The sequence below is a fragment of the Ailuropoda melanoleuca genome, chromosome 4, assembly GCF_002007445.2.
Source record: "Ailuropoda melanoleuca isolate Jingjing chromosome 4, ASM200744v2, whole genome shotgun sequence".
Taxonomy (NCBI): domain Eukaryota; kingdom Metazoa; phylum Chordata; class Mammalia; order Carnivora; family Ursidae; genus Ailuropoda; species Ailuropoda melanoleuca.
The window spans coordinates 74,336,866-74,353,831 of record NC_048221.1 but is presented as its reverse complement, the minus strand read 5'-3'; the positions used below and the strand labels follow the sequence as shown (position 1 = coordinate 74,353,831).

Below are 16,966 nucleotides of genomic sequence, written 5' to 3'. Positions count from 1 at the left end.
AACACAATATATAAAGATGTATTTTGGGATATCATTAACAAAGTAAGGGAGGGCAGAGCTGAAGAGGAGCAGAATTTTTATAGGAGACTGAGGTTCAGTTGGTATCACTTCAANTACAAAAAAAAATTTATAATTATAAATCTATATTAAGGGGAACACAATATATAAAGATGTATTTTGGGATATCATTAACAAAGTAAGGGAGGGCAGAGCTGAAGAGGAGCAGAATTTTTATAGGAGACTGAGGTTCAGTTGGTATCACTTCAAGACTGTAATAACTTTAAGATGCCACAAGTAACCCCCATGGTAACCAAAAAGAAAATATCTATAGAATATACACAAACAGTATGAAAAGGGAATTGAAATGTGTCACTACAAGAAAATCAACTAAACACAAAGGAAGGCAGTAAGGGAGGAAATGTGACGCAAAAAAGCTAAATGACACACAGAAAACAAGTAACAAAATGGCAAAAGTCCTACCCTATCAGTAACTACTTTAAATGTAAATGGATTAAACTCCTTAATCAAAAGACGCAAATTGGCAGAATGGATAAAAAACAGGATCTAACTACATCTTGTCTACAAAAGACTCACTTTAGATCTAAGGACACACATAGGTTGAAAGTAAAAGGATGAAAAAAAGATACTTCATGCAAATAGCAACCAAAAGAATTGGGATATGCTACTATCAGACAAAATAGGCTTTAAGTCAAACTCTATTAGAAGAAACAAAGAAAAATATCATACAATCAAAAAAAGAACCAATTCACCAAGAAGATTTAACAATTATAAACATATCAGCACCAAACATTACAGCTCCTAAATATATGTAACACTGACAGAATTTGAAAAATATATAGCTTTCTGATAATAGTACGAAACTTCAATACCACATTTTCAGTAATGAATAGAACCAGCCAAAATATCAATAAGGAAATAAAGAGCTTGAATATTATACACCAGTTGGACCTAACAGACATATACAAAACATGCCACCCAACAACAGCAGGATACACGTTTTTCTCAAGTGCACACAGAACATTCTCTAGGAAAGACTGTATGTTAGGATACAAAACAAATCTTGATATTTAAAGACTGAAATCACACAAGGTGTCTTTTCTGATCATAATGGAATAGAAGGAAAACACACAATATGTGGAAATTAAACAACAAACTCAAAAAATCATTGGGTCAAAGATGAAATAAAAAAGAAATCCAAAGAAATCAATCTTGATCATATAGTTGTGGGTTTATTTCTGGGATTTCTATTCTGTCCCATTGATCTATGTGTCGTTTTTGTGCCAGCACCATACTGTCTTGATCACTACAGCTTTCTAATAGAAGTCCAGGATTGTGATGCCACCAGCTTTACTTTTCTTTTTCAAGATTGTTTTCACAATCCGGGGTCTTCTGAGGTTCCATGAAAATTTTAGGATTGTTTGCTCTAGCTCTGTGAAAAATGCTGGTGGTATTTTGATAGGGATTGCCTTAAATGTGTGGATTGCTTGTGTGGTATATATATTTTAACAATATTTGTTCTTCCAATCCATGAGCTTGGATGTGTTTCCATTTCTTTGTGTCATCTTCAATTTCTTTTATAAGTGTTTTATAGTTTCCAGAGTACATCTTTGTTTAGGTCTATTCCTAGGTATCTTATGGTTTTTGGTGCAATTGTAAATGGAACTGATTCCTTGATTTCTCTTTCTGCTGCTTCATTATTGGTGTATAGAAATTCAACAGATTTATGCATGTTGGTTTTGTATCCTACAACTTTGCTGAATTCATGTATCAGCTCTAGCAATTTTTTGGTTGGAGTCTTCGGGTTTTCTATATAGAGTATGATGTCATCCATAAATAGTGAAATTCTTCCTTGCTGATTTGGATTCCTTTTCTTTTTGTCTGATTGCTGAGGCCAAAACTTCCAGTACTGTGTTAAATAACAGTGGTGAGTGTAGACATTCCTGTCTTATTCCTGACAACAGAGGAAAAGTTCTCAGTTTTTCCCCAGTGAGGATGATATTAGCTATGGCTTTTTCATATATAGCCCTTATTATATTGAAGTATGTTCCCTCTAACCCTACTTTATTGAGGGTTTTTATCATGAATGGATATTGTACTTTGTCAAATGCTTTTTCTGCATATATTGAGAGGATCATATGGTTCTTATCCTTTCTTTCATTAATGTAGTGGTCAACTAATTTTCAACAAAGCAGGAAAGAATATCCAATGGAGAAAAAAAAACAGTCTCTTCAACAAATGGCATTGGGAAAACTGCACAACAACATGCAAAAGAATGAAACTGGACCACTTTCTTATACCACACATAAAAATAAATTCAAAATGGCTGAAAGATATGTAAATGTGAGACAGGAAACCATCAAATTCCTAGAGGAGAACACAGGCAGTAACCTCTTTAACATCAGCCATACCAACTTCTTATTAGACACATCTCGTGAGGCAAGGGAAACAAAACCAAAAATAAATTATCGGGACTTCATCAAAATAAAAACCTTCTACCCAGTGAAGGAAACAATCAACAAAACTAAAAGGCAACCTATAGAATGGGAGAAGATACTTGCAAATGGTGTATCTGATAACAGGTCAGTACCCCCAAAATCTTTAAAGAACTCATAAAACTCAATACCCAGAAACCAAATAATCCAATTAAAGAATGGGCAGAAGATATGGACATTTTTCCAAAGAAGACACACAGATGGCTAACAGACATATGAAAAGATGTTCAATATCATTCATCAGGGAAATACAAATCAAAACTACAATGAGATATCACCTCACGTCTGTTAGAATGGATAAAATTAACAACACAGGAAACAATAGGTGTTGGAGAGGATGCAGAGAAAGGGGAACCCTTCTTACACTGCTGATGGGAATGCAAACTGGTGCAGCCATTGGAAAACAGTATGGAGATTCCTTGAAAAGGTAAAAATAGAACTACCCTACGATCCAGCAATTACACTACTAGGTATTTACCCAAAGAATACAAAAATACAGATTTGAAGGAATACATGTACCCTGATGTTTATAGCAGAATTATCAACAATAGCCAATTTATGGAAAGAGCCCAAATGTCCATCACCTGATGAATGAGTCTTCTTTCTCCGTACACACACACAGTGGAATATTACTCAGCCATCCAAAAAAATGAAACCTTGCCATGAATGGAACTAGAGAGTATTATGCTAAGCAAACTCAGTCAGAGAAAGAGAAATACCATATGATTTCACTCATATGTGGAATTTAAGAAAAGATTTACAGCTATAAATGTTCACATTAAAAAAGAAAAGATCTCAATAACCTAAATTTACACTGTAAGGAACTAGAAAAAGGAGAACAAAGACCAAAGCTAGTATAAGGAAGGAAATAATAACAATTAGGGCAGAGATAAAGTAAAGAACAGGGAAAAAGGGGTGCCTGGGTGGCTCAGTCGTTAAGCGTCTGCCTTTGGCTCAGGGCATGATCCTGGTGTTATGGGATNACTAAATTTACACTGTAAGGAACTAGAAAAAGGAGAACAAAGCCCAAAACTAGTATAAGGAAGGAAATAATAACAATTAGGGCAGAGATAAAGTAAAGAACAGGAAAAAAGGGGTGCCTGGGTGGCTCAGTCGTTAAGAGTCTGCCTTTGGCTCAGGGCATGATCCTGGTGTTATGGGATCGAGCCCCACATCAGGCTCCTCAGCTGGGAGCCCACTTCTTCCTCTCCCACTCCCCCTGCTTGTGTTCCCTCTCTCTCTGGCTGTCTCTCTCTCTGTCAAATAAATAAATAAAATCTTAAAAAAAAAAAAAAGAACAGGGGAAAAAAACCAATAGATAAAATCAACAAAACTAAGAGTTGGTTCTTCAAAAATATCAGCAAAACTGATAAGCTTTTGTCTACACTGATGGAAAAAAATTAAGATTCAAATAACTAAAATTGAAATGAAACTTTACTACTGATTTTACATAACAATAATTATGAAAGGATACTAGGAAATGTATATCAACAGATTTATAACCTAAATGAAACAGACAAATTTCTAAAAACACACAACTTACCAAGAATGAATCATGTATAGAAAATCTGAATAGATCTATAAGAAGATAGAATTAGTCATCAAAAATCTCTCAACAAAGAAATGCCCAGAACCAGATGGCCCCACTGGAGAATCCTACCAAACATTTAAAGAAGAATTAACACCAATCCTCAAAAAACCTAAACAAAATACTAACACAAACAGAATTCAACAGCACATTGAAAAGATCACACATCATGACCAAGTGGGATTTATTCCTGGGATGCATGGATGATTCAACATATGAAAAAAAATCAATCAATATAACATATTAACACAATGAAGGGGGTACACACAATCACCTGAACTGATGCAGAAAAAGAAAAATTAGGAATAGAAGGAAATTGCCTCACTATAATAAAGGCCATCTATGAGAAGCCCTCAGCTAACAGCATACTCAATAGTGAAAAACTCAAAGCTTTTCCTCTAAAATCAGGAACAAGGCAAAGTGACCCCACTTGCCACTCCTATTCGACAATGTAATGTAAAGTCCTAGCTAGGGCAATTAGGCAAGACAGACAGACAAATGGCACCCAAATTGGAAAGAAAGAACTAGTATTATCCATTTGCATATAATACTATCCCATACATGTACAAAACCCAGAAGATTCCACACACATAAAACTGTTAGAATAAATGAATTCAGCAAAATTGCAAAAGGCAAAAATTAACATACAACCATCAGTTGTATTTCTATACATGAACAATTACCTTAAAAAAATGCAGAAAACAACTCCATTTAATATATCGTCAAGTAGAATAAAATACTTAGGAGTAAACACAACCAAGGAGTCCAAAGACTTGCTCACTGGAAACTATAAAACTTCCCTGAAAGAAAGTAAAGAAGCCAGAAACAAATGGGAAGACGTTCCGTGTTCATGAATTTAAAAGAGTTAATATTGCTAATGTCACCCAGAGCCATCTACACATTTGCTGCAATCCCTATCAAAATCCAAATCCCAATTTCTTTTGTAGAAATAGAATATCCATCTTAAAATTCATATGAAATCTCAAGGGATCCTGAATAACCAAAACAATCTTGAAAAAGAAGATTAAGTTGGAGGTCTAACACATCCTGATTTTAAAACTTACTACAAAACTACAGTAGTCAAAACAGTGTCGTGTTGGCATACAGACAGACAAGAAAACCAATGGAATAGCATAAAGAGCCCAGAAACAAATCCTCACATACACGGTCAAATGTTTTTTGACAAAATGACAAGGACATTCAATGAGGAAAGGGCAGTCTTTTCAATAAATGGCACTGGGAACATTAGGTATCCACATGCAAAAAAAATGAAGTTGGACCCTTACCTTACACCATATACAAAAATTAACTCAAAATGAATAAAAGATTTAAACAAAAGAACCAAAACTACAAAATTCATAGAAAAAACCTTAGAGGAAAATCTTCATGATGTTGGATTTGGAAATGATTCCTTAAATAGGATACTAAAAGCACAGGCAAAAAAAGGGGGAGGGAGCACAGATAAAATGGCCTTCATCAAAATATAAAAATCTTTATATCTCAAAGGACATTATCAACAGAGTGAAAAGGCAACCCACAAAATGGAAGAAAATGTTTACAAGACATTAAAATAAGGAGTTAATATCCAAAATATATAAGAAATCTTACAACAAAAAAACCAAACAACTTGATTTAAAAACGTACAAAGGACTTGAATAGACATTTCTCCAAAGAAGATAAACAAATAGCCAATAAGCACATTGATGTTCTGTATCACTAGTAACTAGGGAAATGCAAATCAAAACCGCAATAAGATACCACCTCACACCCATGAGGATGGCAATTATCAAAGGAATAAAACAGCAGGAACTAACAAGTGCTAGTGAGCACGTAGAGAAATTGGAACCCTTGTGCACTGGTGGGAATGTAAAATGGTACCGCTGCTATGGAAAATAGTACAATAGTTCCTTAAAAAGTTTAAATAGAATTACTATATGATCCAGCAATTCCACATTTGGCTATATATCCCCCAAATAACTGAAAGCAGAGATTTGAAATATTTGTGCACTCAAAATTACAGTAGCATTAGTCAAAATTGCCAATGGGTATAAGCAACCCAAGTGCCCATGGACAGATGAATGGATAAATAAAATATGGTATGTACATAACATGGAGTAGTATTTAACCTTAAAAAAGAAGGAAGTTTTGACACATGCCTCAACATGGATAAACACTGAAGACATTATACTAAGTGACAAGGGATACAGAAGTACGAATACCATCTGATTCTACTTCTATGAAGTATGTGAAATAGTCAAATTCATAGAGATAGAAAATAGAATGGTGGCTGCCAGGGATGGGGTGAGGGAAGGATGGGGAGTTATTTAACAGGTGCAGAGTTTTAATTTGGGAAAGCTAAAATGTTCTGAAGATGGATGCTAGTGATAGTTACCCAGCAATGTGAATGCACTTACTGCCACCTAACTGTGCAGTTAAAAATGGTTAAAATGGTTAATTTTTACAAGAGAAAAAACTAGAACAAAACCAATGGTGATAATGAACTGTCAAGTATGTAATAAAATACAGTGATACAGAGTGCTGGTGGCAGGAAAACTGGCACAACCTTTTGAAATTATTGCGGCAATGTATGTGAAGAACCATGGAAATTTTCTTTCTCAATAACCCTACCCTTAAAAAAATTTTTTTTACAAGTAATGCAAATGAAGCATAAAATATAAATAAAGTTGTTCTTTATAGTATCTTTAGTACTATTTATATTTGCACCCAAAACCATAAAATACTTAGATAAAAAAAAAAAACACGTGCATTCTGTGTATGTTGAGAACTACAAGACATTAATGAGAAAAGTCAAAACCCTAAATAAATTGAAATGTGTCATATCTATAAATTGGAAAACTCATTATTTTGATGATGTCAATTCTCCCCTTGATCTACAGATCCAAAACAATTCAATGTCGTAGCAGTTTTTTAATCGACAAACTCATTCTCACATTTATATGGAAAAGTAAAAGAATTAGAATAACCAACTTTGAAAAAGAACAAAGTTGAAAGACTTATACTCTCTGATATCCAGACACACTATAAACCTACCACAATTAAGACAGTGTGGTATGACTGAAAAGATAAACACATGAACTCATCAAACTGTGAAAAGTCCAGAGATAAACTAACACACATATGGTAACTGATTTGCATTAAGGTGAAGCGCTTCAGACACTCAATGAGCTTTAGACAACTCAATGGAGATAGGCTAGTCTTTTCCACAAATGATGCTAAAACAAATGAACATTCACATGCAAAGAACAAAGAACCTAACCTTGCACTATACACAAAAATTAACCCAACATGGATCACAGCCCCAAATGTAAAACCCATAAAAATTTTTTAGACGCATGAGATCTTTGCAACCTTTGGTTAGCTAAGATACATAAACAGAAATCTAAAGGAAAAAATAAGTATATTTCATCAAAATCACAAACTTCTGTACTCCACAAAACACAGTATTAAAGTAGCAAGGATGTCAAGTAGCTACAAATCCTATACATTGCTAGGACAAATGAAAAATTCTATCATACATTGCTGGAAGAAATACGATCACTTTGGAAATGTGTGGTCATTTCTTATAAGCATACATGTATATTATGGCCTAGAAGTCCCATTCCTAGGTATTTACTCAAAAGAAAAGAAAATCTGCAACCACACCAAAAAAACAACAAAAAACTGCACATGAATGTTTTTAGGAGCTTTATTCACAAATGCCAAAAACTGGAAACAATCCACGTCTCAATGGTGAATGAATAAACAAACTGTGGCACAATGGAATACTGATATATGCAACAACATGGATGAATCACAAATGGATTATGCTAAAGTTACATGTTGTATGATTCCAGCTGTTTGACATTCTGGAAAAGGCAAGCGTATACCAAAATAAAACAGATCAGTGAGTGACTGACAGGGACTGGAGGGAGGGAAGGATAGGATATTGACTACAAAAGGGCATGAGGAACCTCTTTGGGGTAACAGAAATATTCTGTATCTCAGTTTGGTACTGGTTATATAACTGCAAGTGTTTGTCAAAATTCATACTGTATACCTAACAAACTGTACCTAAAAAAGTATGAACTTTATCTATGTAAATTCCACCTCAATAAATCTGATGTCAGTAAATTATGATCAGGTTAGTCCCAGGCCTAAACCACACGTTGGAACTGGCTCTTGGTTTTAATGGTGACAAGTACTGAAAACCTCAACCCACAAGATCTTTTTTGTTGCAAAATTAATCAGAGCTCTCATAGTACTTTGCAAGAACATTTTAAGATTAAGGAATATTGGAGATTTCAGGACTCTTCTGATTAAATTCATGTAGCATCATTTTATCTTACTTAAATCAGTCAGGTCCTGTTTACTTTGGGAGAGGAGTAAGATTACAAACACAAATTTAATATCAGTAACTGCAAGAGTTTTGTCATTCTCAACTTCTTCAGAAGCACTTCCACCAAGCACTGGAAAGTTCATATGCTTATCTGACTCCAATCTTCTCATCTAAGGTGGTAATTTGACCAAAATAGCCAGCAGGGTTGCAGCAACATCCAAAACTGATACCACAGGATCACGAATACAAAGATTTAAGTCTTTCATATGGCCACACATCCATTACGTACATCATCAATGGACTGCTCCCTGTCCAATTCTTACAAGGGGATTTTCATTCTCTCTCAAAAATAATCAATGTCTCCCCAAGGATCAATTAAGAACTTCAAGCATTGTCCTTTGAAAAGCAAGAAAAATTCTGCATGAAGAACAACTTAACATTTTGCCCCCATTTTTTGACAAATGTCTTGGAAAAGGCAATAACTCAATACTTTTGCTCTAATGTATCTGAGTTTCATGGCAGCCGATGAGACTTCTCTTAGAATTATTGGCTGTGTCTTAGCATTAATGTATGCCATGTGCCGAAATAGATAGCAATGCTCTCTTTCCTGAAGCGGCAAAACCATTTGTTGCCAACCATCTCAGAAGCTCCATCAGTACAGACAGTACCAAGTTTTGCTAAGAAAAAATGATAAAAAGTTTCACAACATAGCAAGTTTTTTGATGGTGCCAACATACCAATGATGATTAAAATCAAACACTAGCTGCCCTGAGAAGCATTAATATTTTTTATCCTGTTGAATGTTAAAGGAAAGTTACTGCTTATTCTTCTATGAATTCCATCTGAATGTGAAGAAATGTCAACAATTCTAGTGAGATGACGTCATCTGACAAGAGGCACTGATTCAATTTTCTTTCTCTGATCTACAACAAGGCAGCTCAGTAATTTCCAATATTCTCAGCTTCACCAAGGTCTCTTCAATTGTATATGGCTTCTCTGGGTAATACAATAAGCAAATGCATAGGAGGCTTCAAGATAAAGCTTTGTTTGCCAAATCCAGCCTCAAATCCTTTCAATTTAAGTTTTCTTTTAATTAAAGAAGAGTGTTTTTCCAATGGCTAGTAAGGATTAACAGAACTTCACACCTATATGTGGGGATAAATATAAGAGAAACCTAAGCTATTAACACCCTTTCTTTTCACATTTTCAAACTAAACTACATAAAATTGAATTGCCTATAATCACAATGGCAGGATACATCTTCTTTAATTCTTAACAGAAATTTAATCTAGATATTTACCATAACAAATGAGTGTCAATAATGATTATATATTACCTCTCCATGCACAATTGCCTCCCATGCCACTCCACTCTTACCTGGCATGAAATATACCTTATTTTGACAAACACAAAAAAGTATTTTGTTAAATTGGCTTTTTTCCTATAAAGAAAAATATCACATATCTAGTTTAAAAATCTTTGATTTAGAGATATTAATTTAGGAGTGACACAGAGTGACAAAAAATATTTTGCTCAGTTAACTGAATTCTGAATCCAACTAACTTTTGATATGACTGATCTTTTAGAGGTATATCAGAATGGATTTGAAAGACAAATTAAATCTCTTGAAGTTATGTATTTTTTTACCTCTCACTCCATCCATTTTTCATTTATACATTGACTCTGATTAAAGTCAGTGCTTCCTAATCTTAACTACATTATTACAAGCACCTCAGAAAGCTCTTAAACACTAATGAGGGGACCTCATTCCAGACTAATCAGCTCTAAATCCCTTGGAGTGGACCCGAACATTTTTTTAATGCCCCAATGAAGTTTTTTTTAAGGTTTTATTTGAGAGACAGTGAGAAAGAGAGCACAAGATGGGGGAAGGGCAGAGGAAGTAGGAAAAGCAGACTCCCCACTGGGCAGGGGCTCAGCTGGATTCCAGGACCCTGGAATCACAACCTGAGCAGGAGGCAGATACCCAACCGACTGAGCCACCCAGGTGCCCCTAATACCTCAATGATTGTAATACTTAGCCAGGATTGAGAACTACTGAGCCAAATAACTAATCATAGATCTTGTTCTTTAAAAGCTTACACTCTAGGGTTGCCTGGCTAGCTCAGCTGGTAAAGCATGTGACTCTTGATCTCAGAGTCATGAGCTCAAGTCCCACTGTGGGCACAGTATATTCTAGTATACATGAATGTGCATATGTTCTTAGGTGCTATGTATACAAAGATTAATAAAATGTACCTCTCAATGCAAACAGGACACTTTACTGTACTTTTAACTACATTATGACACACACATGCTTAAGGTGCAATAACACAGAAGAGATAGAGCAAATCCAAAAACGAAAAGGAGGGGTAGAGAGGCACTGAAGTAAAATTTCTGGAGGAGGTATTAAGTGGGTAAGAAGCAATTAGCCAGAGAGGAGGATGGGGAGGACAGGGAGGATGGGAGGAGAAGATTCAGGCATCAAGCAGAGGGAATAACAGAAGCAATAGAGAGGTGGATACACCATGGTTAACAGAGAATCACTCACAGTTTGGTGTTCCTACCAAAGTAGTAGGCATGAAATCAAGAAAAAGTAACAAACTCTGGCAGAGAAAGAACATGGAAGTCCCTACATGCCACATTAAGGAACTTGAACTTTACCTTGCAGGTAAATAACCATCAGTGACATGTTTAGCAGACTGCATTCTGGGTAAATCTATGGTAGCCGTAAGAAGCCGTGAGATAACAGCTAACACACTCTGAACGCTATCATGTGCTAGGCAGTGTGCTAAGCACTTCCCCCTGACCATCTCTCGCAATCCTCCCACGGTGACTCCATTGTAGATACCATTACCTTTATTACAAGTGAGGCAATAATAACTTGCCCAAGTCACATAGTTATTAAGGGATACAGAAGGGATCAATAATTCTGATCTCTGAAACCAAAGCCTTTAACCTCTAAAATGGATGGACTGGGAGGAGTGGAGTGAAAAAAGCAGGCTACAGGCTAATAAATTAGTTAAGAGACTATTCTTAAATGAGAGACAATGAGGACAACAGCAGGAAAGATGGAGAAGAGGGAAGAGAGTCCCAAAATATTTAGTAGTGAATTTATAAATAAAGTTATCAAATGACATGATTCAGTCTTAAAAAGGAATGAGATTCTGACACGTGCTATGACATGGATGAACCCTGAAAATCTTTTGCCAAGTGAAATAAGCCAGTCACGGAAGGATAAATATTTTATGATTCCAGTTATGAAGTATCAAATTCATAGAGACAGAAAGTACACGTTAGCAGGGGCTGAATGGAAGGGTAATGGGAAGCTATTATATAATGTGTACAGAGATTTGGTTTGGGACAATGAAAAAGTTCTAGAGATGGACAGTAGTGATGGTTGCACAACCATGAACGTACTTAATGCCACTAAACTGTATAGCTAAAAATGCTTAAAATGATAAAATGTATGTTGTATACATGCTACAGCAATTTTAAAGATAATTTTCTAAAAACCACACGATATAAGGAGAATAAGGGGGGAAAAGAGCCAAAAGTTAATTGTAAGTCCTTAGCATGGGAGACCAGCTGGGCAGTCGTACCATGCAATGCCTCTGATGACAACCAATGAATTACTGTGACATTCAGGCAGCACTGTCTAGAAGGCAAACAGACATGAGAACGAAGCTCAAGGGAGTAATACGGTTAGAAACACAGTCATCAACAAAGAGGTGGTAAGTTAAAACTGTAATAATCCATGAGACTGCTCAAAGAAAACTTCAAGTAAGAAGAGAAATGGTCTAAGGACAGAAGCTTCGGAAACAGGACAGAAACATAAAGAGGACCTCAGAAAGAAGGTAAGAGGTTGCAGTCAGGTAAAGAATTAAAAGACAAGGCAGCAGACATGACGATATTGGAGGTAGAGTAATGATGAGGAGGAGGAGGGCACACAAGAGGTAAAAATTAGTTAAAGAGAGATTCATTACCATACCATTTCTCTCCTTCTACTCCTACTTCTTGGAGTTCAAATGAAAGGCCTGTTTCTAGTTCTCTGTAGCCTTCTAAGTTTATAAAACAAAATCCCCACACTTAAGAATAACCTAACATAGTAATACACACTTTAAAATAGGAGCACATCAAAGATTATCAGGAATATATTTCATGCAACGGTAAGAATGCTAAACCTAGGGGCGCCTGGGTGGCACAGCAGTTGAGCGTCTGCCTTCGGCTCAGGGCGTGATCCTGGCATTATGGGATTGAGCCCCACATCAGGCTCTTCCGCTATGAGCCTGCTTCTTCCTCTCCCACTACCCCTGCTTGTGTTCCCTCTCTCGCTAGCTGTCTCTATCTCTGTCGAATAAATAAATAAAATCTTTAAAAAAAAAAAAAAGAATGCTAAACCTACATAGAAACTAGATCTCTGGGGCACCTGGGTGGCACAGCGGTTAAGCGTCTGCCTTCGGCTCAGGGCGTGATCCCCGCGTCGTGGGATCGAGCCCCACATCAGGCTCCTCCGCTAGAAGCCTGCTTCTTCCTCTCCCACTCCCCCTGCTTGTGTTCCCTCTCTCGCTGGCTGTCTCTGTCTCTGTCGAATAAATAAATAAAATCTTTAAAAAATAAAAAATAAAAAAAAATAAACTAGATCGCTGGTAGTCTACATAGGATAAATAAACATGTATACTTAATTGTAACTTGCTTTAAGCAATAAGAATTACTGAAAAGCTACTTTAAAAAAAAAAAACCTATTTATAACTCTTCTGAAAATTTTATCAGCATAAACTTTACCAGATTACTACTATTTGAAAAGTCCCTGCTGTATATTAATAAGAAAACACCTTATGAAGTAAATACTTTTGACTATTTGGATGTTTGTGTTTTAAATATAGCTCTATTTTAAAACTAACCAAAGAGTTATATGAAAAGTTACCCAATTTATCACATGCCCATGAAGCATAATAGCACTAATCTAAAGCTTATTGTGGTCCCAGAAGCTATTACAAACTCTATACAAATCATCTTTGATAATTCTAAAAATTATGAGGTTGGTTTCATACCCAGTTTATGGACTTCAACTGAATTTCAGAGAGTAACTTTACACAGCTTGTTTGTAAATGGTGAATCTGGAATTTGAACCTATTGTGGCTTCAACCTAAGTTCTCAACCACTATCCCCTAAACAATTCTTGATTAATCTCCCTTATCTATTTTCCCATTTCAGAACAAAGTACAAGGTGACATCTTGTAAGTAACAGCAGAGTAAGTCCTTGAATCATCACACCAAAACTCTGCAAAGTTCATACAGAGTTCAGAAGAAAAATGCCTCCAAAAGTTTTAAGTGATAGAAACAATCACTTATTCTAAATTCACAGTTATTTTTTACCTCAAAAACAAATTTTCCTAATTATGAGTTTAGCCTACATTTCTTGAATTTTATCTCTTATGTGGAAAATATAATGAAAAAATACTCAACATTTTATCTTTATACTTGCTACAAGATTTTGAACAGGCTTCATCAAACATCAGAAACTGTATAAATGGAGTTAGCTGTAAGACATATTTCACATTTGTAAAAAGAATACAAGATTTTTTAAAAATTTTACCATATAAAATTCTCCATGAATCTGCCTTCACTATGAATTCCTTGGAAATTAATAATTTGAACCTATTTTCAATATGCAAAGTTTATTAGAAGCTATTTTTTAGTAGTTTGAATCCCAAAAGACATTAACTCATATTTCAGCACTGAGGGAGAAATAAAGTACTAGCAAGATAAGGGAAAAATTTCTTATGGGATTTTAGGAAAATTTGGTAGAGCAATTTAAAAAAAAATACTTTGGACTCCTTTTGTATAAGAATTACCTCAAAATATTCATTTATGTTCATTTTATTACTCGGATTGATTTCTGGGTCTTTTATATTTACACGCAAACAAACATTCTCACAATGTAAGGGAGAGGTAAATGGATTACTTTAAAACAAATCCATTTTCTTTGAAGGCTATTCTAATTCATTAACTGAAATTAAAAGTTTGAAATGCTGGGCATTTATAAGAACTGATAGCTATATTAAAAACAGTAATAAATACTCTTCTAAAGGAAAAAAACAGAACATAACACTTATACTTCTGAGTACCTTACAGCTTACAAAAACCTCAGGATGTCAAATCACTGGCCACTGTCTGTCCCCTAATACCTTTCACTTCAACAGAAAACTACCTTCTCTGAGACAGGTAGGCTGCTGGGCTCCTCTGTATTTCTTGGCTGCTTTACAGAATCACGTCCAAACATCCTATTTTTAAGAACATGAAGCTCAATATCAGACATGTGCTGGTGCTGGGTCCCCTGTCGCCCAGCGGAGAGGAGCCCACCATTCAGATTTTGAGTCATGCTGCCAGAAACACCAAGCACTGGCTCCCCGTGCGCATCTGTCTGAGAGACCTGTGGAGGAAACACAACACCTGGAAGACGGATATACTGACAGCTTTCCGGCTGACTCAACAAAGCTTCAGACATGATTTCATGCTCATTTCCAGGAGGTGCGAGTATATCACTGATGGCATTTTCTAAATGTTTCCTATCCACTGTCCCAGAATGAAGAATTGTGGGTTGCTGGAGCACAGTTTCTATTCTCTGTGATTTTTCAGTAGTCGCGAGGAGAGAACATGGATTCAATTGTGGAACACTGGTCTGTATTATTGAAGGCGGCCCCAGCTGCTGAAATACTTGCTGAATTGGATGTAGAATACTTGCTCTTCCAGAAGTCTGTGTCACCATAATTGGTACATTGACTTTATAAAGGTGACCTCAAAACGGAGAAAACAAAACTGTAAGTATGATAGAAACCTAATTTCCTTTAAAAAGAAACAAACAAACAAACAAACCCACCCACCCTCAGGCACAATGGGCACAATGGGCTGTCCAAAAATACATCAATTATTTTCTACAATAAATATGTATTACTCTATTTTTAACAATTAAAGCCGTCTCACTTGAACTTTAGCCTTTCCTCACTATTGCTTATATGGCACATTTTGAGATACATATAGGCCACCAATATTTACTCCACGGACCTATCCCATTGTTAGATAAACTACTATGTTACCAACCCAAATTGGGATTTTAACAAACATAATAATGGAGAATGTATTTCACATATATAAGATCTAAGATACCATGTAACTACTGTAAGATGATGCTATCCAAAAAGAGTTTAGTAATTTGAAAAGTCATCAAATTCCCCCTTCTCTTTTAAAATAACACTAAAAAGGAGGAGGAAGAAACTTATTTTTTTTGAGCATTGAGTTAGGTGCTTTAAACTTTGCAAAAACCTAAAGAATAGATATGATTCTCTTTCAAATTAAGACATAGTACTCTGAAAAGCAAAGTTTGGTTAATCTCCAAACTTTTTGGATATTCTATTACACGATCTCCAGTAAGAAAGGAGCCAACAGTTGATCAATGTCATCTTTAGTTTTTCTTGATAAGAGCAAGCTGGGACACAGATATGTTATCTTTTATTTGCCAAAATTTAGATAACTGATTTGAATTAAAGAAACTGTATAAAGCATCTTCTACAATGTTGGGAAAGAGACATGGGAATAAGTTACAGGACAGACCTAGCACAGCGTCTTTTATGGTAAGTTGCCTCCACAACAGTAATAACCACCATTTATTATTGTTTTTAAAATAAGCTGTATTAAAAGTTCCTGCAACTTCAATAATTTCTGGTATACAGTTTATTAAAAAAAATCACGAAATTAACGTCCAGCCATCAGTACCAATGCTAAAAAAAAAAAAAAAAAAAAGGANGCTAAAAAAAAAAAAAAAAATGGATGGGGACTATACTCTTACCAGATGCAGTCTGTAGTGTCACACCTGCTGGTACATGAATAGGATAACCAGGAAAAGTGAAGCTTGCACTAGAGTTTGAGGTGCCCTGGATATGAGAAATTTAATTAGAAAATGAGAAAAGGGCTTTCCTTTTATCTATTTTTCCTGATCTCATGGGGATAAAAAAAAAAATCCGATTTGGGACAACAGGACAATGGTTAGACAACATTTAACATCGGGGCTAAGTTCTTTGACTAAAACAGCTTTTCGGGGCGCCTGGGTGGCTCAGTCGGTTAAGTGTCCACCTTCGACTCAGGTCATGATCCCCAGGTCCTGGGTTCAAGCGCCACATTGGGCTCCCCGCTGAGCTTCTCCCTCTCCCTCTGCCTGCTGCTCCCCCTGCTTATACTCTCTCTGTGTCAAATAAATAAATAAAATGTTTAAAAAAACAAAAAAAAAACAAAAAAACCCAGCTTTTCAATTTTTGATTTAGATCATCTCACTAAGGATAAGAAGAATTCTGTTCTACGGCTATCAGCAANTGTTCTATGGCTATCAGCAATGAAGCCAGTAAAGTCTTAGGAAACAATATGAACAGTGACTCCTATAACCTGCTCACTACACAGCTTTGCCTGAGTCCGTGATTCTCAAATTGTCAGATACAAGGACCATAGCTGTTTATAGGGGTCCTCTAGATCGTAGGT

General features: G+C 35.7%; 1 protein-coding gene across 1 annotated transcript in view; it reads right to left on the bottom strand.

Moving 5' to 3' along the window:
- The window catches only part of GTF2A1L (general transcription factor IIA subunit 1 like), a 45,596-nt gene that overhangs the window by 16,041 nt on the left and 12,589 nt on the right, over positions 1-16,966 (bottom strand). Inside the window, exons 5-6 of the mRNA XM_011217440.3 lie at positions 16,284-16,368; positions 14,649-15,235 (exon numbers count right to left, since the gene is read on the bottom strand). Of these exons, the coding sequence (XP_011215742.2) occupies positions 14,649-15,235; positions 16,284-16,368 (672 nt within the window). The remainder of the gene's footprint in view (positions 1-14,648; positions 15,236-16,283; positions 16,369-16,966) is intronic.